Below are 27349 nucleotides of genomic sequence, written 5' to 3'. Positions count from 1 at the left end.
AAAAAAAAACAGCGATCTGCCCCTTTAGTGCCCACTAACCAGTGATCACCCCCTTTGGTGCCCACTGGTTAAGAAAAATATATAATATAATTTCAGTCCCCCACAGTGTCCTTCTGCCGTGCTGTGATCTGTGCCCAGCTATCACCTGTCGCAGTACCTGGTCGCCATCACCCTGTAGTCCCTAGATTGGCCATAAAAATTTTTTTTAACAGTGACAAAAAAAAAAAAGTGTTCGTTAGTTAGTAGCAATTATTTAATATGGCCAAAAGAGTCTTCACAGCCGAGGAAGCATATGTAAATGGTGTGTTCCGATACGGACAGCGCGAGTGAAGGTGAAGCACAGTTCGTACTTTCATCTTCATCTTTATCGAGTGAGTCTGAACCCCCCCCCCCCCCGTCGGCGCAGAAGAGCCGTAGGTTCTGCTCTGCCTGAGCGGACATGGGAAACTGTGGACAATTATACCCCCCAGGTGCCTGAATTTACAGCCCCCTCAGGCATTCAAATTGAAACTACCGGTTTCAGTCCCATTGATTGTTTTAAAGTTTTTTTTTCAGACGCCCTTTTAGATTTAATGGTCCAGCAGACCAACATATATGTGGAACAGTTTATCGCCCAGAACCCCGACTCTTTTTATGGGAGAAGCCAAATTGGACCCCCACAAACCGAGTGGAATTGTAGAAGTTTTGGGGCTTATTTTTAAGTTTTGGTCTCATAAAAAAAGCCCAGTATTAGAGACTATTGGTCCCCTGATATTTTATATAATACCCCCCTTTACCGCACAGTAATGACAAGGAAGCGACTCGAAGCCATCCTGCATTACAATGACAATAGTCAGTGCCCACCCCCACAGGACCCCAAATTTTGCTAGGCTGTATAAAATAAGACTATTAATTGCCCACTACTCCCAAATTTTTTCCCAAGTTTATACCCCCCAACAAAATATTTTGGTGGATGAATCATTAGTGAGCTTCAAGGGTAGACTGCACTTCAGGCAGTATCTACCCAATAAAATAGACTGGTACAGCATAAAACTCTGCAAGCTATGTGAAAGTGCCACCGGTTACACCTACTCTTACACCTACTCCCATATAGATCCCCCAGAATGCCCCCCCTTCCTAGGAATTAGTGGAAAGATCATATGGGATCTTATCCATCCTTTACTTGGCAAAGGATATCATCTTTATCTGGACAACTTTTACAATAGTGTCCCATTGCTAAAAGTTCTGTCATCCAGATCCACATTGGCGTGCGGAACAATCCGCAAAAATCAGAAGGGCCTCGCCAAAACTTTGCTGGGTCAGATCCTAAAATTAGGAGAGAGCAGAGCTGTCTGCAGCGACGATCTGGTCCTCCTGAAGTATAAGGATAAAAGGGACGTCCTTATACTGACCAGCATTCACGACAGCAGAGGCAGCCTTGTCCCTGTACGCGGATCCACCAACCAAGCTCCCAAACCATTCTGTGTACAGGAGTACAACAAATATATGGGTGGCGTTGACCTGTCTGACCAGGTTATAAAACCATACAGCGCCATGCACAAGACCAAGGTATGGTATAAAAAGCTGTCTGTGCATACAGCATACAATGCCTTTGTCCTCTGCAGATACGCTGGCAGTGGGGATACGTTCCTGCAATTTCAGGAAAAGGTCAAGTCCCTGATATTTGCTGACCAGGAAGGGGAGGGCGATTTATCCGGTTCTTTCGTCAGCAGGATAATTCCCGGCTGGCATTTCCCCGCAGAAATCCCCCCCACTGAAAAAAAACAGAAGCCCAAAAAAAAATGCTGTGTGCGCGCCAAGCGAGGCATTCATAAAGAGGCTCTGTCACCACATTATAAGTGCCCTATCTCTTACATAAGGAGATCGGCGCTATAATGTAGGTGACAGCAGTGCTTTTTATTTTAAAAAACGATCTATTTTTACCACTTTATTAGCGATTTTAGATTTATGCTAATGGATTGCTCAATGCCCAAGTGGGCGTATTTTTACTTTAGACCAAGTGGGCGTTGTACAGGGGAGTGTATGACGCTGACCAATCAGTGACCAATCAGCGTCATGCACTCCTCTCCATTCATTTACACAGCGCATAGGGATCCTGCGAGATCCTTATGTGATGTCTTATACTTACACATTAACAATACTGAAGTTTAGACAGTGAATAGACATTCCACAGGCTGTCTATTCACAATCTCTGCACTTCGTTACTGTTTCTGTGGTAGTTACAGCAGAGGATGCGTAATCTTCCGAGATCTCGCTGTAAATGACAGGTTACATCGAGATTACGCTTCCTCTGCTGTAACTTAGAAGCCGCTGTCGCTTTTGGCAGCGGCATCTGATGGGTTAAACTGTGTTGCTCCTGCCGCTGATTGCGTGGGTACGCGGAAACTAACACCTGCTGGTGACGGATATATCCGTCGCTCGTCGTTAAGCGGTTAATGTAGACAATTAGGGTATAAAAAAAAAAAAGACAAAAAAAGATCTTTCAGGTAAGGCTATGTTCACATCATGCATACGGCAAATGTATTCAAGTTACATGATGTGAACATAACCTAAGCTATTTTCTACACTGCCGTTTTCTATACTGCAGTTTGAATGGAGCGGTGGTCAAGAATGTGTGCTGCCGCTCCAGTCAAAGTCTATAGGACTGACGAAGAATGCAGAGTACAGCGCTCAGCTGTTTCTGTTGGCCCCATAGACTTTGAAGAGAGTGGCAGCACACATTTGGAACCACCGCTTCATTCAAAGTCCCCCTTACCACAGTCGTGCAGGGAGGAGGAATGCCACACTTGGGACCCATGTTCTAGTGATCGGTGGGGTCCCATCAGGTAAATACATTTATCACTTATCCACAGGAAAGGTGATAATTTTGTGAGAAATCCCTTTAATAGAATGCGGTGTAGGACCTTGTAACTGTTTTTTAATGTTCCAATGTATCTAAAATACAAAATGAAGCAACTTTGCAAATATGTAACAATATCCCACCGTTCTGTGTCAGCAGCAAATATGTGTCTCAATGTTTACAGACTACAAACATACCCAGTGTAATCTGATCCTGCAGTGTAATGTCCCTGACATCTAAACTTATGTTAGCAAGTAGTGGTCCATACCATTGTTAAGACCCCCTCCGCACAGGACAGTAAAGCGAATGGTCAATTACTTTACATTTCCTTCTGTGGTCTTACACAGTCCTTACCTGCACTCAGCTCCAGCACCGGAATGCTTAGGAGGTTGGAGATTTTGTGCAGCACTCTCCTTATTTCCGGTCCTTCCTTGAAGCTGTCCACTTCGTGCATCGCTGTGTCATTATCTTCTACCTGGGCCACAAACTTCTCACAGTGATCAAAGAAACGCAATAAAGTGTCATTCACCACGGGCTCTCTACACGACACATCTGCTCAAACAAAGAAATGAATGGAGACGTTTTACTGAATCGTTTTATCCTCTATGAAGTCATCCTTAGTCAAGGAACATAACCTAGTAAAAACCTATTTATGTGAAGAGTATTCTAATGTTACAAGCTTTCATGAATGCATCAAAGAACAACTTCACAAACAAAAAACATTTATTATTATATTCAGTTGTTTTGATTAAAGGATACCAATAGCCAAAATATTGAAAAGAACCTGTAACCAATATTTATATTATTTCATTACATATCTACAGCAGTATGTTTGATGCCTATTGAAATATGCCATAGGTGCTGCCATTATGAGTAATAGTCTCTGTAGAATCAGCACTTGTCCTGCTCAGATTCTTCTCTAGTGCACTCCCAGTCCGTACAGACAGAGAAATAAAACAGGATAGACTTGATTTCAGCAACAAGATCTTGCATACTTTTGGGTATTTGTTCAAAACCTTGTGGAAGTGTTTAGAGTGTGGATAAAAGCTTCATGTCATATATCCGGGTCTGAAACACTGATTATTCACAATCTTCTGTCTTAACATAATGAGATTTGTCATATGTATTTATAAATACTGTAATTTACAATGTTTCCTAATTTAAAAAATACACAACCCCATTTTGACAATGGATGGCTGTGGTTCTTTTTTCAATTTGGATTGAGTGATCAATGCAGGGGAAGTGGAGAAAGAAGCATTTTTCCGTAATAAGATATATTACAAAACTTATCTTTGCTTGTACTATTGATTAATAGAAAAAATATATAAACGATACTCTTCAAACTCCAGTAAACAGGGCATGTCAAACTCGTTGTAACACCCCACCAAAATGTCCTGTTCCATGAAGCGCTGTGCCCCCTTTATTGTTTACTCAGAAAACAGTGCTGTACATTTGGTTGCGTCATTGCCCGATACTGCAGCTCAGTCCAATTCCCTGGAATGAGACTGAGCTGCTGTGAGATGCAGTACCAGGCATGACCAGAATCAAATGTACGACGCTGTGCCTGGATAAACAAAGGGAATGCCACGGCCCCATCATGTAGCTGATGTGTTGTTTGGAGGTGGTATCAGCGGTGGTGTCTGGAGTCAGACTTCACCAATCAGATATTGATGGCCTATCCAAAGGATAGGCCATCAATATTACAGTCCTAGAAAACCCATTTATTATATTAGGAAACTGCATAAACAGCAATTTCTTAAAGAGATATTTATTTATCGATACGACATGACATAAATATCTAATCTGTAAAGTTTCGATCACTGGTACTTCCACCGATCCCAAGAATAAGGTTGTACAATATCCCGTTCCCAGGGAAGAGGAGGCTGCATATGTAGTGACCTCACATGTGCATGTGTTCAGGGGACTGAACACAAAGTTCTCAGGATCGGTGGGGGTCCTAGCTGTCGATCAGACATTTAGTGGTTAAATTCTGTCTGCCTGGCAGACAGCCTGCAACTCCCCACAGCCCTGAGGGTTTCTGTGGAATTGCTTTAACTAGCAAAGACATTTCACATGATTCCATATTAAAAGGGGAGATATCTTTCATAACTTTTGACTGGTCCAGTTTGACTTGCCTTCCAAATCAGCTTTGGTTGGTAAAGGGATTCTGAGGTAAGTGTGCGCCAGTCCATTGATAAAAGCTTTTGTACTGTCAACACATCGATGCTTAGAACTGGTGATAAAAGACATTTTACATTTATGAAACTTGTCAGAAGTGAACAGGGAAGGAAAAAGAGAGGCCAGTCTATAAGCCAGGTTCTTCATGTCCTCCTCTCCTTTCTTCACCAGCTGTCCATCCATCCAATCCTCATACCACATGTCCCAGTCCTGCAGTTCTTTCACCAGCTCAGAGTTGCTCTTGCTTTCTTCTATTAGGCTGTAAATTGTCTTCAACTTCATGATTTGCTTTTTGGTAGGGTATCGTGTCCCATGCCTGATCACAGAGACTATTTGGAGAGGAGTGCAAGTATTTGGCAGAAGATCCTGATTCCTTGTAATTAGGAGCGGATTTGCCAGGAGAAAGGGATTGACTTCTTCATATCTGGTTTTGGTTCCAAAATAAGAAGCTAATTTTGGAGACTCATTGATAGAGTCAAGACCACCAGCACTGCAGAACCATGTCACTGAGAGAAGAAGGATCTGGGCAGCTTTGGGGGCATATTTTCGATATGTGTAGAATACAGAACTCATGATGGGAAAGATGGTGCTAGTGACGTATACAGGATAGAAAAGCAGATATTCTGCAGCTCGCTATGCCTTCACAGCTACAGTGTGTGAACAGGAGCTCATCTCATCTATAGATTGTCCTACAAGAGATAATGGATATTACAGACACAGAACATCAACACCAGCAAAAACTCAGCTTTTCAACACAATTTAAACATTAAAAACCCTGGCAAAAAAACAGCTAAAATTCAGCTAATACAAGGTGCTATATAACCCCCCCCCCCCCTCCTTTAAAAAGTTTTACTTACCCCTTTGCCACTGTTTCTTAGACCCCCCCCACACTATCTTCCAGTATGTGTATAAATACGCTGCACTCTTCACCACTCAATGCAATTTATAATCCACACATCGGTCAATGTTTCAGACCTCAGATTCTACGATCCCCCCTTCTTCTAATAGAGTCCCTCAGCTGGATAACAGCAGTATCAGTAACATGAGACAAGATAACCAGCCGGGGGAGTTATTTCCTATAGGGACTCTGGGCGGCTTATGACAAAGGTGCTCAGGTAGTTATTCCTGGCGCAGACTGCAGCTGAGGAATTTATCAGAGGGCATTTATTTTTTTAAATAGACAGTTCTAGGAAATTAACTTTTTTTTTTTAACTGCTGTTTTTTTTAAAATTAAAGTCAATAGGTGAAAATCTGCACATCTGTTTTTTTTTTCCTCCCACGGAAGTTGACGGAGATAAAAAAATGCTGCCAGGATTTTTTTTTTGTAAGTAAGCTCTAAAACTGTTTCCATAAAACAATACATTACAACACCAGACCTTGCATGGCTTCTGTTCAACGCTATAACTTTAATAACCGAATCAATAATAACTCATATAGTATAAAAACCAGTGACAAACAACGCACTCACCACCGCGCTTCTATGACAGCTCTGCAACTCTCTATGGAGAGCCCACACGCATGCGCACATAGAGCGCAGCTTCAGCGTCACCCACAGAGCGTGCGCGTTTTGAAGATGAGCGCTTACGCCAGCGTGCAGCATTTAGTGTACATGCGCACAATCAAGGATCGTGAGAACCTTTTCACATTACTTTGTTTCTGTACGGACACACTTCTCTGCAAGACATGGTGCAAGGCTGAATTAGGGTCGGTGGGAACATGGAGTGTGACTTTTGTTTTGAGGACTCAGTTTTTTCGGAAACTCGAGAGCGGACCAGCCAGACAGGGCTGACATATACTGCTAAGCAGTGCGAGCCCCGGGTAATAGCAGCGGCTGCCTGTGAGCAGTACTTCCCCCTCCCCCAGAGTCGTCCAGCTGTGTTGTACATGTGTTTATTTATTTATATTTTATTTACTTATTCTTATTTAGAAATCGTATTTGTTATTTCCTTCCCAGTGGTTTAACGAGGATCTGAATACTGAGGACTTGGTTGAAGTGAACACAGTACTGAAGTTCAGAGCGGATTTATCATACAGACAGGAGGACTTTGAGGTACAGAAATAAATGATTAGTAATAAATAATGGCAGGAATGTGTGACGTAGCTCTATCAGGTTAATAAGATCCATTATTTTTTTTCCTTCACTAACCACACAACTTAAACCATTTAAAGCTTCATTCACATGTAATGGATTTGCTGCAGATTTTCTGTCCGGATTTGCGGATGGAAAATCTGCAGTGGAATACAGTAGCAGTGAAGTGTGTGATATTTGAACAAATCTCATCCTCAAATTTTCCACGCAAAAACCGACCTTGGATGTTTAAATCTGCTGCGTGTCCGTTTCTGCTGCGCAAAGTGCACGGGTTAGTTGCTGATTTTCCACATTGAATTAGATGGCGAATGAGAAATCAAGCTAATCCTATCGTTGGTCATCTTTCTGTGGATCACTTGCAAAGCGCACCAAAATCTGCAAGCCAAGATAAGCATAAAATAAAAAGCAAACACTACACTGCTATTCCCTGGCGCTCTTGTGGCAACGCTTGTCTGGTCCCCCGCCGGTTTCTGTACACGGGCCTCCAGCGATGGCGTGCCACGTCGATACGTCATTGCTGTTGGCCACGTGTACAGAGATTGACAGGAGACCAGGAAAGCCTCGCCACAAGAGCACCAGGTAAGGTTGTGTTGTTTGTATTTTAAGAAGCTCGGCTGTTTTTCACAGGGAAATTTGCAATATTTTGAGCGGAAATTTTCTGCAACAAATCCACTATGTGTGATCTTCGCCTAATACTTGATTTTTAGTTATAGTTTTAGTTATACAAAGTGAATGCAAAATAGGAACGAGATCTACAAGATCCGCGCTGCTCTGTATAAACTTCCTAATATTAAATCATTTGCCTTAGAATATTTATCCTTCCTCAGCTGTTTAATGGGAGTATATAACCGCCATTTATTTCTTTAGCTATAATGAGAAGGAATCATATTGTAATTATACTGGGTATTGTAAATATGATTCTTCATGTGACTAACGATCCAGTGTGGCCATTAATGCTGTAAAATACAAAACTTTTGTGGGGACAACAATACCAAGGGAGTGTAGCGCTCCACTCAGTGCATATTCAATGCATGGTGGCTCTTCCCTCCCCCTAATGCTGGCGTCACATGTGGTGTATTTGGCTTGTATTTCCGCAGCGTAAAAATATGCTGCAGAAAACTTTTTAATGTAATCCAATGGTTAAAATATTCCACGACAGGTTTCTCAACTTCTTGCGTTGCTGAATATTTTTCCAATTACATTACACTGTGAAGGAAAATACGCCATGTGTAACTGCACCATAATGGAGGGGGACCTCTCGTTATGACGTCTATTCACCATAATAGGGCATATGGAAAAGGGCTGACTTAGGCTGCGTTCACATCTGTCAGGGCTGCTTTCCGTCGAAACGGAGCCCTGACGCGGATGTGAACGCAGCCTTATTCAGATCCCCTCTTTAAATATTTGCAGTTCATCACATGAATGTCCTAAAGTTTTATTCAAGATTGAAATATTTAATCCTGGCAAATATGATTGCTGTTTTTCTCCTTGATGGTTACAGTTATAACAGAAATCTTTATCCACTAAATTGTGATTTTTCTTTTTCTTTTTTTTTTTTACTGAAAAATGTATTCATGTAACTGAAGTTAAGTATTTTTTAATTCCAATTGTATATGTAAGCATTGGAACCCTGTCACAACGGTGACAAACTGATCCTTTAGCAACCTTTCAGTTTGCCTTTCCATTAAGGGGGTTACCCGACGGAAGCCTCTGACGGAACCCCTCAACGGAAGTGTAGCGGTGATGTGAACAGGCCCTTACTAATGTTTTTTGTGGTTTTTTTTGGGTGTTTTTTTTTTTTTTTTTTTTACAGGTTTGGTCGTTGGACTACGTCGGATTGGAGGACTACTTCGATGACAGCTTTTTTTTTTTATTATCAAAATGGTTAATAAGGGTTGTGTGGCGTTTTTTTTATTTCAAGAAACCTATTTTTTCTATGTCTTTGTATTTCTTTTAAACTTTATTACTACCACATTAGTAATGGCTGCTCACTGATTGACAGCGTCCATTACTAAGGCGGGGCTTAGTGTTAGCCGGTGAAAAGGCTAACACTAATCCCTATTATTACCCAGGTACCCACTGCCACCAGGGGTGCCGGGAAGAGTCGGGTATGATCCAGTACCCAACCATCTGCAGTTATGTTTGTGCACTGGGGTGGCCGCAGGCTGGTATTACTAGGCTGGGAAAGGCCAAACAGTGGCTGTTTCCACCCTGGTAATGCTGGCCTGCTACTGCTGTGTTGTATCTGGCTGGTTCTGAAAAATTTGGGGGAACCCACATCAGTTTTTTTAAAATAAATAATTGGAAAGAATGATGTGGGGTTCCCCCATTTTTATAACCAGTCAATTGCAACATAGCAGCAGCCTAGCATTACCACGGTGGGAAAGGCCACTGTTTTTGTGCTTTCCCAGCCTAATAATACCAGCCTGTGGCCGCGCCTCTGCCCCTCTATCACTACAGATGATCGGGTACTGGATCGTACCCCTGGTGGCGGTGGATACCGTGGTAATAATGAGTGTTAGCCTCTTCATGGCTAACATTAAGCCCCACATTTGTATTAGACGTGGTTAACCAGCCAGCAGCCATTACTAAGGTGGTAGTAATAAAGTTTAGAAAAATACAAAGACATAGAAAAAAATATTTTATTGAAATAGAAATCCCACACAACCCTCGTTATCCATTTTATGGAGTTTAAAAAAAAACGTCGTTATTGAAGTAGTCCAACAACCGAACTTGTAAAAAAACACACACACAAAAATAATTAGTAACACATAAAAAAGCAAAACAATTCTTATCCTTTCCTGGGTCCAACGCTGGAGACGCAATGTCAGTGAGCTTGGCCCTATATCTAATCCTATCATGTGTGATACGGTCTGCTGAGCTACTGTATCTAATCTAATCCATAGCTATAGGGTCATAGTGCTATAGATATGCTGTCTCCTATATACACATATGCAATTTTTTTTGGGGGGGTTATATGTATTGGGGCTATTTCCCCTGACATTTCAAGACCTTAGTGACGCTCCTGGTGCTGCATCGTTGGGTCGCTTAGGAGACCCAGCGATGCAGCTGCGGGCTGTCGGCCATGAGAAGTTTGGGGGGGTTCCAAGGAGAACCTTTGCATCAGGGCCCATGAGCCTTTAGCTACGCCCCTGTATGTAAGTCTCTGTTGACACTTGTGTTTGCGATTTTCACCAAGGTCCCCAGTATTTTCGATGTCAAGAAGAGCAGTCTGCAGTGATATTCTTGCTGTCAGAAATTCAGAAGGACCTAGTTAAAGTCAATGGGGCTGTAGGTGTCTATTTAAATCCGATGGAAAAAAGATCTGCCACAGCGTCATGGCTCCATAATAAATGAAGTTATTTATGAGTGATTTTAATAAGAGCAGGGCAGCAATAGGGAAATTAAATAGTATATGGTCTCCCTGCAGTCTCTTCGCAGTGGGCAGTATACAGGCTGCTTTAAATAATGGCCGATATTCTGCTGACTTGCAGGACAACAATGGGAAATTTTACTTCCTTGATTTAAGCAAGAGATTCTGATAATAAAATTATATTAGAACATTACTGTATATGTAATGCAAAGGTAAACCTATTCTTATGTAATGATTGTACGTGCATGTAACAGAGCTCTGATGTAAACAAGATATATTTCACGGAGATGACTTCCTTGTAGAATGGCTGGAATAGTTTTACATGATTGCAAGGAATTTAGTTTGAGAATCCAAATGACTTGGCACAATCCTTCTAAGATTTTTTTTTTTTTTTGCTGGGGATATGTAAGCCAGATAAACATCCCCTTCTTTTAGGAAAAATAATTGTACTTTTTCCTTCCCTTTTTTAGAAAGCTTTTAATGAGTACAGCGACTGCTTTGCACTTATACCGCCGGCAAACAATGCAATGAGAAGAGATGTCCAGGAAAGTCAGGCACGCTGTTTAATACACTTGGGAAAATACATGGAAGCTCTGGAAATTGTAGAAAAGCTGGTAATGTATATAGAAACATTATAGAAATGCATTTGTGTCAAATAGAGTCTTGGAATCCATTCAATGTCAGACAACATTAAAATCTTCTACAAAAAAAAAAAAAGATGAATAATTAAATTAGTTGAATAAAATGATTTGAAATTGTCTTCTTTTTTTTTTTACAGAAACGGCGCCAATATTGTCCATGGACTGTCGGGCATTTCAGCTCAGCCCCATTCAAGTGAATGTGAGCCACAATACCAGACACTGCCCATAGACAATATTGGCGTGTTTTCTGCAAAAAAAAAATAAGACTTTTTTTCTAATCTTATACCACACATTCATATAGAAATGTAATTGATAAACATTTATTTTTTATTTTTCATGGTAGACAAAAGGAGTGAGTAACACTGATCACCTGACCGGCATTTTACAACTGCAAGCAACTATTCACAACCATTTGGGGAATCTACAAGAAGAAGTGTCTTGTTTACAGCAATTGATTTCTCTACATTCATTAAATGCACAGTTCTGGATTTCTCTGGCTGAATCTTACATGAGTCTCTTCCTCTCCATTGCCAACTGCAAGGATCCATCACCGAGATCCAGCTTATGCTTGCAGACATCTCTGGGAACACTGCAGTGTACGAATGATATTGCCAGAATAATGAACTCTACTATATCAACCGATTGTAACTTCGTACCAGCACACTGTAACAAAGGTGATGAGAAAACTTCATTGGCAGTCCGCGCAAACAGGGAGCAGCTGAGGATGTGGTCATGTGCCTCTTTCATTAGAGCAAGGTATATCGAAAAACGTTATTGCAATTTTTTTTAAAGGAGTTCTACACTTTTTATAAACTAGCACGCTTGCTTGGCTGTTCCTGTAACTCCCATAGATTATAAAAATGGAGAGAGTCATACAAAATCATTCTCCGCCTTACCAGGCAGACCCCCATTTTTCAGATAGGCTCAGGTCACTGAGGTGGGACCTGTACCTATCAGACATTTATGGCATAACCACAGGATACCATTAATGTCTGAGATGAGAATACCCCTTTAATCAACAGAGCATATAGTACTCTTGGGGTCAGTTTACACGGCAGATTTTGCTTGGCGAGCCCCGCTGCAAAATCTGCCGCTGAATAATTCCTGCCGTCTGCTCAAAGATCAAGCAAGACGCTTCTTTTTTCCATTTAACTGAAAAAAATCAGCTAGCGGGAAACAGAAGCGTCCAGCTCCCTTTTATTCCGCTGCAAAAAAAAATTCAGTCATGTGAACATATCCTTAGTGTTCTATGTATCTTGTGACCAGACTTCCTGGGGGCTGCTACTTGCAAAGAGTGTATGATTAAAGGCTATGTACACCTTTGAAATAATAGGTTTGTGTTTTGTTTTTTTTACAAAAATGTCTATTGGTGCAACTTTCAAAATACTTTTTTATTAAAAATTATTCTTACTTTGAGGTAAAGCTGCTTTGTATTCTGTATACAGAGCAGCTGTATCGAGTGCTGAGACCTGAATCCGTCAAGTCAGTGGAACTGACGGGTTCAGTGACAGCGGATCCTGCTTGCCTCTAACATGCAGGATCCACCTGTAATCGATCACATTGAAGTTATGAACTCAGATGTGATCGGTAACCGCTCGAGCCTGCGTGTCTGAGACACGCAGGACCCGCCATCACTGAACCCGCCAGTTCCGCTGACCTGACCGATTCAGGTTTCAGCACTGGACACAGCTGCTCTATATACAGGATATATAGCAGCTGTATCTCAAAGTAAAAATAATTTTTAATAAAAACGTTTTTGAAAGTTGCATCAATCGCACTGACAGTTTTTTGTTTTTTTTTAAATAAAGAGGTGTACATAGCCTTTAAATGACCTATGTGATATGGATGCTTGTCCAGACAGCTCCATCTTATGTAAGAAAATATCAATGTATTTATATTATCTACACAGAGAAGCTGATCAACTCTCACTTCATAATTCAGTGCCAGAAAGGGAGTTGGTGATTTATTGATTTACTAAAATAGACGTTAATGACCGTATGTATCTTTTTTTTCTTTAATAGTGCTTTATCAGGTTTTGATTTGCCCTTTATGTTGTGGTAGAAACTTTATTTGCTTATAATGGACTTTTGAGTTGTCAAAGTTTTATGCCAAAAAGATATTCTCCACAATTTTTTGCACAGAATGAGAGCGGGGGCATGTACAGACCTGAGCACCGCTGTCATGTTTTCTTGTAGTGGCGCTCAGGTCTCCGGGCACCCTAGGGAGTGAAGGGGGGGAGATATAATTGCAAAGACCTCTTTTTCTAAATTAATAAGCTAAATTAGATTAAAGCACTAGGCATAACACGGTGCATCCATTTTTTTTTTCTTGAATATTTCTTTAATGTGAAGTTTTATCTTATGAGCAATTCAATAATAAATACCTATTAGTCAAGTCAGGGCAGCACTGGGTAAATCCAATGTAAAACAGATCTGCCGGTCTTACAGGGAACTTTTATTTGGTATTTTTACAGGCTTCTCTTACAGTTCATACAGCCACAACATGCATCCTTTCTACTAGAAAGTAATTTGAAGTCACAGGAGCAAATAGAAAAACAATTGGAAAAAGTTGGATTATTAGAAGAACATAAAATTCTTATTGCGGAGGTAAGGAGAAACAACATATGTATAATCTATCTTTTTGTAAGCCAATCCCCTTCTTTTTTTTTTTTTTTTTTTTTTTTTTTTTTTAAATCTTACGTTGTTTAGGAATATGTGATTTATTTAGATAGTAGAAAGTGGTCCATTTTTAAAGCATTGCTGCTTCAAATGGATTCTTCTTTTTGAATCTCCAGGATTCGCTGGTAAAAAGCTGTTCTCACTGGGGAAGCTGCAGACGGTTGCACACTTCTACAGAAGCTGCTGCAAGGGATATGTGGTATTGTCGGGTGCATTTCTAAAGGGTCCCGTACGTAAAGGGGTCCACTGCCACCTTCTAAGCAGCTAGCAGCTTCCTTCCAGCATCTCTATAGCTCACAATTACTGGTGGTTTGTTGGAGAACCATAAACTGGGTAGTCTATGATGAGCTATTAGAGAGCGAAGGGCCCATATACTGTTCTTGCACAGGGCCCTCTGCTCTCTGTGCCGCCCATGGTGATGGGGTGCTCTAATAATGGGACAACCACTTTAATTTTCCAAATGACTGGCATTAGAGCTGAACTCCTTTATTTTTATAATAAATCTCCAACATCTGCTACGTTTCTTACATCATAGATCCAAACTACCGATGTCTGTACTAAATATATAACCAAAAATCTGCATTACATACACAATAGGCGTTATGTATTAGATAAAGGGAACCAGTCAGCATTTTTGAGTTCTCCAAACTGCTGACCGCGCTATATACAGGGTGGGAAATGAAGCTTAATGATACCTACGTAGTTGATCATACAACTTGCATGACCGAGAAATCTTCATTCCGGTGTCACAGTCGTAAGTGCCACGGAGGCAGGCCCTACATGTACAGTGCTCTGGGTTCTCTATACTGAAAGTTGCCATCCCCTCTGCTCTGAGTAACGGCTCTAGTGTTCAATCAAGAGACAACTATAGCAGTCATCATTTAGAACAGAGAGCACCACTTGCGACCGTTGGGCCGGGGACATCAAAATGGAGATTACTTGGTCGTGCAAGGTGCATGACCGACAACCTAGGTAAAGTTACGCTACACTCCCCAACCTGTTTATAGTGCAGTCCTCAAAACTGCTGACAGGTTCACTTTAATGATATTTTCAAAAAAATATTACTCATTTTTTCAAACACTTTTTTTTTTTTTTCTTCTTAGGTCATGGGTGAGGATCTTTTAGCGGAAAGAACAAAAGAGGAGGGACAGATTGACACAAAAACTACTCAGACGTTGACCTCTTTTATAATGCCATCTGATACGGAGTTCAAAGTCAGATGGTTTCAGAAAATGAACACTCTCTTAGTGGAGTAAAGATGATCAACTCTTGATTGGCATCACAGACTGTCTGACAACTGGCATGTGGCTTACACAAATCACTCTTCAATCAACTGGATGTTGACTGCAATAGTTTCATTGACCTCTTACGTTACAATAAAATGATTGTGGGATGGCTGCAGCATCAGAAGACATCCAAATTGGGGCATATTAGGGAGTACTATATTTATAAGGCCCCGGCCCTAAAAGTGGGCTGAGCTTTAGAGTCACACTTTAGGCATCTCATCTATTCAGGTCTGTTGTTGTTGTTGTTGTTCAGGTAGCATTGTTTTAACCCTTTCCCGACCTATGACGAAAATGAACGTCATGGTCGGCTGCTAGATCGCGCACCATGACGTTCATTTTCGTCAGTATTTCAAACTGTGTTTACACAGAGTGACAAGCCCACGCTGACAGCTGTCCTAGACAGCTGACACATCAGTCTTGCCGGTCAGCGGACCATTGCTGTTGCTTTCGTCAATTAACCCCTTAAATGCGGCAACTGATTGCTGTCACTGCATTTAAGGGGTTTGAAGCACATCGGCAGCCCCCACTAAGTGATTGTGGGGGCTGCAGATGCTTGTTGTGGCAATCTGAGGCTAGACAATGGCCTCCAGGTTGCCATGTACGTAAGCCTCGGAGGAGCAGCCTCCGGCCGGTCCTCCTCGGCTTCCTGTTAGAGTGACCGTTACGTCACAATGACAGTTAGGAATACATTACACTACGTGTGTAGTGTAATGTACTCTAGCAATGATCAAAGCTGCAAGTCTCGTAGTCCCCTAGTGGGACAAGTGAAAAAAGTAAAAATAAGTAATAAATGTTTTTAGAAAAAAGTGTAAAAATGAGTTGAGTTCTATAAACACAAAATGCTTTTTCCCCCCCTATAATAAGACTTTTATTATAGGAAAAAAATGAACACGTTAAAGTACACATATTTGGTATCGCCGCATTCATAATGACCCAAATTATAAAACCATAATGTTATTTTTCCCGCACGATGAACACCCACAAAAAAATCAATAAATAACTACGACAGAATCGCAATTTTTTTGAGTCACCACCCCTCCCAAAATAAAGAATAAAAAGTGATCAAAAAGTCGCATGTACCCAAAAATAGTACCAATAAAAACTTCAATCCGTCCTGCAAAAAACAAGCCCTTACACAGCTTTTTTGACACAAAAAGAAATTATGGCTCTCAAAATATGGTGACACAGAAAATTATTTTAATTATAATTATAAAATTATAATGTAATTTTATAAATAAGTGATTTGAATGTGCAAACGCTAAAAAAGGTAAAAAACCTAAAATTGTCATTTATAGCACACGGTGAACGCCGCAAAAAAAAACCCTAAAAAAAAAAAGCGTTGTCAGAATTCCTTGTTTTTGGTCAGGATTGCAAAAAAAATTGAATAAAAAGTGATCACAAAATCGCATGTACTCCAAAATGGTACCAATGAAAACTACAGATTGTCCCGCAACAAATAAGCCCTCACACGGCTCCGGGGGTGAAAAAAATAAAAAAAAGTTCCGGCTCTCAGAATATGGCGATGCAAAATGTGCAGAGTGTTCCAAAAGCGGGCGCGATTTATCAGTGCGACACCGGCCACATATCTATGAAATGTTATTTATTTACCACATTATTATACCCTCTTATTATGCCCTGATGTTCTCTACCCAGCTTACATATGCCCCCACAGTATAAACTGAAATACCAGTAAAACCCCAAACAAAACTACTACCAAGCAAAATGGCGCTCCTTCCCTTCTCAGCCCTGCAGCGTCCCCAAGCAGCAGTTTGCGCCCACATATATGGCATCGCCATACCCGGCAGAACCCGCTTAACGTTTTATGAGGTATTTGTCTTCTGTGGCACAAACTGGGCACAACATATTATGCACTAAAATGGCATATCAGTGGAAAATTGTAATTTTCACTTTGAACCATCCGCTGTGCATTAACCCCTGAATTAATTGCCCGTCGTGGTGCGGGGGTTGATGTGTGTCCAGGCAACGCATTAGGGCCACAATGTGGATATTTTTTAAAACAGGGTGATAGATTTTGGGGTGTGCTTCTTCATTTTCATGTTCGCTTTACAAAGAAATCGGTCTTCAAACTGATACTTTTATGAAAAAAGTGAATTTTTTTTTTTTTCACCTATTTATTAAATTTAGCAAAAAACTGTGGGGTCAAAATACTTACTATACCCCTAGATAAATACCTTAAGGGGTATTGTTTTCTAAATGGGGTCATTTGTGGGGGTTTCCACCATTCTGACACCTATGAGCCTCTGAAAACCTGGCTTGGTGCAGGAAAACAAAATGTACTTCAAAATTTATAAAATTATTATTCAACTTGTAAGTCCTCTAAATTGCTGAAAATGTATTTTATTTTTTCAAAAGTGCTGCCAAAATAGAGTAAAGAGATGGAAATATATATTACAGTATGTGTGTACATATGTGACATATTGCAGTTAAAAATAGGGAAAAATGAAAATTTTTACAAAATTTCTTCAATTTTTCTATTTTTTTATGAATTTCCGCAAATCGTATCAGTCTACTTTTACCACTAAAATAAAGTACAACATGTGACGAAAAAACAATGTCAGAATTACTTGGATATTCAAAACTTTCACAGAGTTATTCTCTGATAAAGTCAGACATACCAGATTTGACAAATCTGGCTTGTTCATTGAGGGGTTAAGCCCTTGCCATATATCGCATGTTACGCTGGAGCCAGTATAATAAATCTCCCCCAATGTATACTTTGAATATCCTTCATTCTAGGATAAGCGTTCATGACTTTGGCCCTGCAATTCTGAGTCTCTGCATAGAAGTGTCTCAAGCGTGGACTGTCAGTTTAGAGAACTTATGCTTAATACTTTTTTTATTTTATTTGAATTTACGTGCAGCCTTTTTTTTTTCCCAATATAACCATTTTTTTTTCTATTAAAAAGTATTTTTAACTCTTTGTAGTAGTGCATGCCCGCTTCCTTTATTATGGAAATTGACGAGTATGTCTTCCTAGTTACCAGGGTGGGCATGTGGACAACCGTGTCAACACTTCTTTTATTTATTTTTTAATGCTTTATTAACAATCAATCCTAATCGATACAGTCTACTGTGACACAACCCAGGCTGTAAAAGCAATACATAATAAACAAATACATTAATCATACATAGCATGACAGAATAACATACAGCATGGGTTTATGCTATACATCACATGACCCTCTACACTAACATTATTACATACTTAACTACAACACGTCCGACAATAAAATATTGCGGAACGTGATGAGGGTTGTGGAGTGGGAAGAAGGGGATATGGGGAGGAAATCACAGGCCCAAAGCATTATTGAGAGACAGACATGTAAGAGGAGAGAGGAAATGACAGGGGTGTTGTTCTACTTCATCAACGTCTCGACTGTCTAAGGCCCCGTTCATACCACGTTCATTCACTACATTTAGTGCATATGTCGGGAAAGCTCCCATGGTACAGGATAAACGTGTACATAAGGCGGCATTAGCCTGACAGAGGCCAAAAGAGCGTCCTTTTGGCCTCCGTTGGGCTGGTATACCTTTATAAACGTGATTGGAGAACCACCGCTACAAGTGTGTTAGCGATTCACAGTACAAGCAGTGACCGAAATGAGGAAGCAGTACTCGCGTGCGCACCGAATCCCCTTCAAAACAGCTGATTGGTGGGGAGTCGCACCCCCACGATCACATATTGATGGCTTATCCTGAGGATCGGCCATTAAATTCTTATAACCAGAAAACCCCTTTTATTTTGGGCGCTTTTCCCGGTGTATACGTCAAACGTAGTGCAATATAGTCTTAAAAAATATATATATAATGGTATGATGGGCTGTTGCTGGTTACAGTCTTTGAGTTCTGTGTACACAGTTACATAAATAAAGGGCCAGCAGCCAATTGGGGAATGTTGGGTACACCCTTCCCATCCGTCTGGAGCTCCCAGTACATGACTGTCCGGTTCGCTCTGTCCATTTTGTAGCCCCAAACAGATTAAAACGCTGTCCTAGTGATGGTCCTGCTGACAGTGACAAAAGGAGACCATCCCTTTTTGGTGTCTTGGAGCACAGGCAGAACTTTGTTACACTACTACTCCTTGTGTACCGTTCTAAGTAGGCACAATTATGGGAGTAACACAAGAAGACAGTGGCATGAATTGATCAGAGAGGGAAGAAAATGCAAGAAAGTCTATGTGCATACTTGTACAAAGTGGGGTAAGCCACCTTATACAAATATTTACTAAAACGCCCTAAACTGTATTGTGCACCTACATATGTAAATCTAAACTGTTGATATTTATAGTTTAGGGCCATTTAGTAAATATTTTCATATATTAGGCTTCGTTCACATCTGCGCTAGGGCTCCGTTCCGTCTGAGCTTTCCGTCGGTACGGAGCCGTGACACAGACAAATGGAAGCCATAGGTTTCCGTTTCTATCACCATTGATTTCCGTCGTTTTGGCGGAATCGATAGCGTAGTCTACTACGGACCCCTTGCACAACTGAGACAAACGGAAACCATTGGCACCGGATCTGTCACCATTGCAATCAATGGTGGTGGAAACGGAAACTTATGGTTTCCGTTTGTGCCTGTCAGGGCTCCATTCTCCATTCTACTCTAGTCCAATCCCAATACTTCCTGCAGAATGTCAGCCTGTCCTTGATGTTCTTATTGGAGAGAAGTGGCTCTTGAACCGATCCGGTAGCTGAATCCTCTTTAAGAGACGGTCCTGGCACTTGCTTGACTTTCTTAGGTGCCCTGAAGCCTTCTTCATAGCAATTGAACCTCTCTCCTTGAAGTACTTGATCCGATTAATGGTTGAATTGGGGGCAATCTTGCAAACAGCAATGTCCTTGCCTGTAAAGCCCTTTTGATGCAAAGCAATGATGACTGCACGTGTTTTCTTGGAGGTAACCATGGTTAACAGAAGAAGACAATGACTTCAAGCACCATCCCCCTTTTAAAGCAACAAGTCTGCTCTTATAATTTAGAGTGATATCAGCTGCCTTGTCCTTGTTAACATGTTCTCCTGACCTAACGAGAAGGTCACTGAAATTGTTAGCAGGCCATTTTGAGGCAGGGCTGAAATGCAATGGAAATTAGTTTTTTGTGATTAAGTTCATTTTCATGGCAAGGAATGACTTTTCAATTTATTGCAATTCATGTGATCACTCTTCATAACAATGTAGAGTTAACCGCTTCAGGACCAGGCTATTTTGAGCCTTCATGACCAGACACTGTTTTGCCATTTTTAGCATGGGTTAGTCTATAATCAGAGTACGGTATTTATTATTATTATTATTATTATTAGGTCTATACCGGGCATTACCAAAGGTACAGCAAACAACAGGTTAAATGAAGGTATAACCTAACATTGCAGTTGTTCACCATGCTGCAACATTATAAGATGTAACTTTGCAAATAATAGGGCTGCATTTATGGGGCAATACCCGCAAGTTTATTTGCATGTCTGGTGCTGACTGGTAAGCAAATTACCAGTTGAGTTGCTATTTCTGCCTTAGTGTTGATATATTAAAGTCCAAGAGCTTATAAAATAATAATAATGGATTTTTTGTTTAATGATTGCAGACAATATTACAGGCAATATTCCAACATATGTGACAGGTTTGTCCCCTCCTGGCATTTTTTTTTTTTGAAGGCTTTGTCTCATGAATCCAATCCCTTTTATATGTCCTATTAGGGCATTTTTCTATTATGTTTACAAAGAACGCAGAAAAAAAAGTGGCGAACACCATGAATTGGCACATTAACTATTCATTCCGAGAACTGTACAAAGGAGCAGTGGACGTGCGGTGGTCAGACGGTTTAATCATCCGCATAGGAAAGAATTCTATATGGTAAAGTAGTCAAACTATGGAATGATTTATGACCGTTTCAGATCTGCACAGGAAAAAGTTTAGCAGGTGCTCCACTTGTAACTATCTGCAGTGAAAAGACGCAGCAGGAGCACGGCACTGGTAAGTCACTGTGGACGACATCATGGTCTAGTAGGTGACATGTTATTCTTGCCAGTCTTTTGTGTTTTTCTAACATCTCTCTTAGATGGCTGGGGCCAGTGATTCGCTGTGACGTTGCCTCATATGAACTCATTAAGTGATTAACAAAGAATAATGGATTGGCCTTGTTAGTGAGAAGAGAGAGCACTCTGGTCCCCAACATTTGCCTACTGTGTTGGAAACAGGCTTGAGCAGAGTGTGGGTAGGGGCACTGATATGGCAGCCTCTATTATAGGAACACTATGGCTGATACTTCAATATTACACTGTATTGGGTAGAAATGTAGCACTGTATGGTTTCCGTTGCTTGGCCAGTGTATGGCAGTATTATTTAGGCACAGATTTTTGGTATTATTGTAAACATTATGGTGTTCTTATTAAGGGACTGTATGGCACCGGTGTAATGTTTGAGCATTGTATTGTACTATTAGGCCCCATGCACACAACCATCGTTTTAATCCATAACACTGTATGTTTCTATATATTAGAGGCTTTATGGTGATTATTTAGGGCAGGGGCGTAGCTAGGGGGGAGGACATGTGCCCTGGGCGCAACTACAAGAGAAGGAGGGGGGCGCCGACCAGGGGAGTGGAGGCATGTGCCCTCCGTGCCGGTACTCCCATAGACATTTAGTGCCATGGGAAGCGCATGGGTCAGGAGCGGGAGCTGTGTAATGTATGCATGATGTTCTCCTGCACAGGCAGAGCGTGTGCTCCGGGCGGCTGCATTATACGTCACATGTGACGTCATATAATGCAGCCGGCCGTACACTCTGCCTGTGAGGAGAACACCATTGAAGTGTTCAGCCCCAGCTAGCAGGGAGGATGGAGGAAGAGAGGGCAGGGGAGGAGCGGTCTTACCCACAGCTCTTCTCCTGCCTGCAACGTGTGACCCCTCATAACATGAAGATCCCTCCACGGAGCTCCGGGCCTCACATGGACGGCTTCCGTGTGCAGCCCGTTGTTTCACAGACCAAATCAATGCAAAGGCCGAGACTGTTCCGTCAAAAACGGGCAGGAGTAGGTCCTGCCCTATTTTTGAGGGAACGGCGGCACGGGTCCGTTAAAACAATGGAGGTGTGCATGGACCCATTGAAATGAATGTGTCAGGGTGCTATCAGTGACAACAACGGATAGCACCCTGATGAAAAAAACTGAAGTGGGCCTAAGGCCTAAAGCACACGTCCGTTGCCATTTATACGGCTGCATATGACGGATCCGCAAAACAACGACCGCTCATAGAACTGCTTGTAAAATGTACAAATGGCTTTATGCTTCAGCCACATTAAAATAAAAGTGGAAAAGGAGATGTGGGGGGGGGGGGGGGGAGAGGGCGCCAGGCTGAATCTTTGCCCCGGGTGCAGAACCCAGCTATGCCTCTGTTTGGGGATTGTTTGGTACAATTATTTTGGCTAGTGCGAGGCAGTATTATTCTATGGTAGTTATGGAGGATTGTCAGAATGTCGGGGGTTATTTGTGGCTCACGCCATTTATAATGTACAAGATCAGATCATGGCTGTAATAATAATATCCATGAGCAGGATATGTCGTACAGCGGCTAAGCCCCTGACATCTCTGTCTCTTCCCTCCAGCGTCTGCAGTCAGATGAATAGTGTCTGTCCCGCTCCCTCCCACTATCTACGCGGCACGTCCAGTGCAGACATTACAGTATATTGCCGCTAGGTGGCGCAAGACATTTCCAGGCAGGAATATTTCAGCTCTGCTCTTGCTGTCATCACGGAGTCTCCCAGTTTGATAGTAACGCTGTGAATTGTGGGCAGGAAAGATCATTGCCGCCCTCTCTCTCCACCCACACTCCGGGGAGCCCTAGGGAGAGATCCTGCAAGTGACCCGCCCCCTACCTACCAGGGCGCCCGGGCATCCATCCATCTACCTGCAGGGCATCACCGGCCGCCGGTCCTCTAGAGCTGCTCCTGCTGGCACAAGTGAGTAACCAGCCCGTGCACGACTGCCCATGTCCCAGGCAGGTGAGAGTGATGGTGGCTGCAGGTGCTGTGATCAGGGAAGGCTGCGGAGATTGACAGCACTTAACGGGAGCAGACCGGGGTACGTGTGTTATACTGGGGTGATGGGGCATATCAATGGCAGAGCAGCCTGGAGCTGGAAGGAGGAGGTGCACCCAGAAGTGCCCTTAATGTAAGGACAGGTGATAGGAGCAGACTGGCAGCAGCTGTGCTGGGTGGATCTGGTCTGATGAAGCTGCCAGGTTACATTTCTGCCAATTCGTGAATGTTATGGGCACGAAAGCTACAAAATAACTGACAGGTCACATACAGATCTCCTCCTTACAGCCGTAATAAGATTGTTGTGCCAGGAATACGATGTCAGGTTGGAAAACTTTTGTTGCAGTTGTTGACATAAGGGCATCAGATTTGGGTACATTCTATGATTTATGGGCAACAGATGGGGTGATGGTGGCACTGGGCATTCATCTCTGACCGTTCTGGAAGTGTTCATATTTTCTTAGATGACCATTATATTACTGCTGATGCTGCTATCTAGAATGGTCCTTGCCCGCTTGGCCCATGGCAATGAATCATTACGTGTATTGCCAGCTTTGGGGATCATGAAATTGGTCCTGGGAGGTTGGTGTAATGCTATTGCCTAGGTTGGTGCCAAGAAATTGGTATTTTACCCATTCTAAATATTCTGAAAATAGAGACAATTTTATTGGCTATGCTTTACATGGCTTGGCTTGCAGGTGTGAAGTAGCCAATGGGGGAAATGTATCAAAGGATAAGTATAGTTGTACATAGCAGCCAATCAGGTTGCTGTTTTCTCTCAATTTTTTTTTTTTTAGGTGGAATCTGATTGGTTGCAAAGCAGAAATCTGCTACTTGTGTACATTTTTGAGTGGTTTTCTGTTGATGTCTAATGTCCTGGCAACTATAAAAAGTTGCGCTGGCTCCCAAAGTGGTAAAACTGGCTCCAAAAGTAAAAAGTATTTTGTCCACGCTGGTTTATGAAGGAATTTAGAGGTATGTTATTGACCAAAAATATTTTTAGCATCCACTTAGGTCACCATAGGAAAGACCCAGCAGTAAGAAGTCCCATAGGTAACAATAGAAAGCAATTCAAAAAGTTAGGTGGGAGGCGCATTAATTACCTATTGAGGTAAAGCTGAGGATCTAAACCTGCTAGTTACATTAAAGCTTTGGGCGTGGACTAGATTTAATACTTTTAGTTGTGAATAAGTTTGTTCCGAAATAACTGAGAGTCCTATAAAAATGAATGGTAAGGGTCCATACACACGTATTACAGCTCCGTGCAGGTGTCATTTATTTAGCACCAAGCATTAGATCGGATCCCGCTGATCTTACAGGACGGGATTCAATCCCATGCACGGAGCTGTAATATAAATCTACAATCTGTTTTCTCATTCTTCTGGGGTGTATTTTTAATGATTTAACAGTATATGAAGTACAAGTTCCCAAAATTTGGTTTAGTTCCATAGACTCAAAAATTATCATTCTGAATGCTTTTTATTAGTAAAAAAATATTTTACATCTAGTGCCATGTTCACACACAACAGTTGTCCGGTTTTGATCTGTTTGCGTTTTTGGCAATGTGTGCGAACCACGTATCATAAGTTTTCACTGTATTTTATTAAATAAAGCTAATTGAAATTAATACTTGATCCGCTGACGGGGCCCGTGCACATTAAATTTTTGGTCTATGTTTAGCGTGTACGTTGGGAAAGCTCCCGACACTATAAACGATTCCATAGCGCTCCATTAGTCCGATGGAGGCCAAAAGTGTATGCTTTTGGTCTCTGTTGGGCTGTTATACAACAGTATATTCCATCCGTGGGATCCAAAAAAAGATTATACACAGTATACGATTTTTAACGTGGGGGCCTATGGGTAACGTATGCCACAGTATGGCATATGTCACAGGTATATATTTAACGTATATGACATTAATGGGTTTTCCCATCTTGGACATTTATGGCATATCCACAGGATATGCCATAAAAGTCCAATAGATGCGGTCCCACCTCTGGGACCTGCACCTATCTTTAGAACAGGGTCCCCTAAACCCTGTTCTAGCTTACTCTGCTCCGCTTCCTCCCGGCCACTTCATGGTTAGGTGTTCGGGATTTACGGAAACAGCTGAGCTACGCTGTTTCCGTAACTCCCATAGAAGTGAATGGGACTTATGGACACAGCTTAGCACAGTGAGCTACGCTATTTCTGTAGCTACTATGATGTTTCAGTAACTCCCATTCACTTCTAAGGGAGTTACATAAACAGCGTAGCTCAGCGAGCACTCGGCCATTTCTGTAACTCCCGACAACCTAACCAGGAAGTGGCCGGGAGGCAGCGGAGCCGAGTGCGCTAGAACGGCGTTTAGGGGGGCTGGTCCCAACTCTGGACTTTTAAAGCATATCTTGTGGACATGCCATAAATGTCCAAGATGGGAACATCCATTTAACGTTTTCAATAGCATTTCATGGCTTATACGTTACATACACCATTAAACTTTATGGTGAAGGATGCCGTTGTTAAGTCATCCATCGCAGACCACGTTTAACGTATACATCGGGAACTTTACCTGGCGTATACGTTAAACGTAGAGCCAAAACGGGATGTACGCAGGCAAAGAACAAGAACAATTTTCAGGGGTCTGAGCCAAGTGGCCAGCACTGTTAGTTTACATGTGGGTCTCATGTATCATGATTGTGTGGCCTTGTTGCCCATAGCAACCAATCAGAGAAGCTTTTATTTTCAAAGTTGCACTGAAGAAATAAAAACTAAATTCTGATTGGTTGCTGAGACTGCTGTGATAATTGAGGACCAGTGTGTCCATGAATAAAGTATGCGTACATGGCACTCCGTATTTGTATATCCCATCTGTGGGCAAACTGTGGGCAAACTGCTTGGCCCCTGAGATCTTCTGTCAGGACTGACTTACTTATCAATAAATACGATGGACTCAGAGAACAATGTTTCAATAAACTTTATTTATGCTAAACCACAGAACGTCTTTACAGGGGTATTCCACAGACACTATATACAGTTAAATTTGTGTTTACAGCCAGAAAATTGTTTGTTTGTTTTTTTTCTGCATGTTTTCTGTTGTCAGCAGCGGAAACAACAACAATCTGCGCTGTCACACAAAAGCTAAACTTTCCCAGTGCCTACATAGTCCTGGTCATATAGCTTTCCATAATGCCCACTGGCTGATAACTCTAAGGGCATGTTCTCACGGCAACGCCAATTACGTCTGAAATTACGGAGCTGTTTTCAGGCGAAAACAGCTCCTGAATTTCAGACATTTTGACAAGTGCACGCGTTTTTCGCTGCGTCTTTTATGGACGTAATTGGAGCTGGTTTTCATTGGAGTCAATGAAAAACGGCTCCAATTACGTCCCAAGAAGTGACATGCACTTCTTTGAGGCGGGCGTTTTTTGACAATGGCGCGGAAAAAAAAAAGCCCGTCTGCACAGAACGTCGTAAGACCCATTGAATTCAATGGGCAGATGTTTGGAGACATTTTTTCGGGCGTAATTCAAGGCGTAAAACGCCTGAATTACGTCCGTAAATAGGGCATGTGAACATACCCTAAGGGCATGGCCCCACGTGGCGGTTTTCCTCCGCAGCTGTCCGCATCAATGCCGCACAGAATCTGCGTTGCAGATTCTGCGGCGGATCTGCCCAAAATGTGCAGTAAATTGATGCGGACTAGCTGCTGCGTACTGCGGTAAAAGTGCTTCCCTTCTCTCTATTCAGTGCAGGATAGAGAGAAGGGACAGCACTTTCCCTAGTGAAAGTAAAATAATTTCATACTTACCGGCCGTTGTCTTGGTGACGCGTCCCTCTTTCGGCATCCAGCCCGACGTCCCTGGATGACGCTGCAGTCCATGTGACCGCTGCAGCCTGTGATTGGCTGCAGCCGTCACTTAGACTGAAACGTCATCCTGGGAAGCCGGACTGGAGACAGAAGCAGGGAGTTCTCGGTAAGTATGAACTTCTATTTTTTTTACAGGTTGCTGTATATTGGGATCGGTAGTCACTGTCCAGGGTGCAGAAACAGTTACTGCCGATCGCTTAACTCTTTCAGCACCCTAGACAGTGACTATTTACTGACGTCTCCTAGCAACGCTCCCGTAATTACGGGAGCCCCATTGACTTCCTCAGTCTGGCTGTAGACCTAGAAATACATAGGTCCAGCCAGAATGAAGAAATGTCATGTCAAAAAAGCAAGACGCATCCGCAGCACA

At 42.0% G+C, this 27349-nt stretch overlaps 3 protein-coding genes across 4 annotated transcripts in view; 2 read left to right on the top strand and 1 right to left on the bottom strand.

The window, feature by feature from the left end:
- MINPP1 (multiple inositol-polyphosphate phosphatase 1) overlaps positions 1-6538 on the bottom strand; it is a 59453-nt gene extending 52915 nt beyond the window's left edge. Inside the window, exons 1-3 of the mRNA XM_075841197.1 lie at positions 6486-6538; positions 4975-5706; positions 3194-3391 (exon numbers count right to left, since the gene is read on the bottom strand). Coding sequence (XP_075697312.1) covers positions 3194-3391; positions 4975-5590 — 814 coding nt within the window. The 5' untranslated portion in view covers positions 5591-5706; positions 6486-6538. The remainder of the gene's footprint in view (positions 1-3193; positions 3392-4974; positions 5707-6485) is intronic.
- A 106-nt stretch (positions 6539-6644) lies between these two features.
- On the top strand, positions 6645-17983 carry C11H8orf76 (chromosome 11 C8orf76 homolog). Its single transcript, XM_075842655.1, has 6 exons — positions 6645-6835; positions 6972-7067; positions 10950-11093; positions 11464-11876; positions 13594-13726; positions 14902-17983. Exons 1-6 carry the CDS (start codon positions 6734-6736, stop codon positions 15052-15054), a joined length of 1041 nt encoding a protein of 346 aa, XP_075698770.1. The 5' UTR covers positions 6645-6733; the 3' UTR covers positions 15055-17983.
- Positions 17984-22848: 4865 nt separating this feature from the next.
- Positions 22849-27349, top strand: part of SGMS1 (sphingomyelin synthase 1) — a 202338-nt gene continuing 197837 nt past the window's right edge. For both annotated transcript variants that reach the window (XM_075842652.1, XM_075842653.1), the window contains exon 1: positions 22849-23051. The gene's annotated coding sequence lies outside the window, so the exon portion shown is untranslated. The remainder of the gene's footprint in view (positions 23052-27349) is intronic.

This window comes from Rhinoderma darwinii, chromosome 11 (assembly GCF_050947455.1).
Source record: "Rhinoderma darwinii isolate aRhiDar2 chromosome 11, aRhiDar2.hap1, whole genome shotgun sequence".
Lineage (NCBI taxonomy): Eukaryota > Metazoa > Chordata > Amphibia > Anura > Rhinodermatidae > Rhinoderma > Rhinoderma darwinii.
The sequence above is the reverse complement of the archived record's forward strand: the minus strand, read 5'-3'. Positions and strand labels throughout refer to the sequence as shown.

Bases quoted from the DNA above. Each gene is read 5' to 3' on its own strand.
- C11H8orf76 (XM_075842655.1), top strand. From the start codon at position 6,734: ATGGAGTGTGACTTTTGTTTTGAGGACTCAGTTTTTTCGGAAACTCGA. The intron at 6,836-6,971 runs GTAATAGCAGCG...TTTCCTTCCCAG, and splicing joins CTAAGCAGTGCGAGCCCCGG to TGGTTTAACGAGGATCTGAA. The intron at 7,068-10,949 runs GTACAGAAATAA...TCCCTTTTTTAG, and splicing joins ACAGACAGGAGGACTTTGAG to AAAGCTTTTAATGAGTACAG.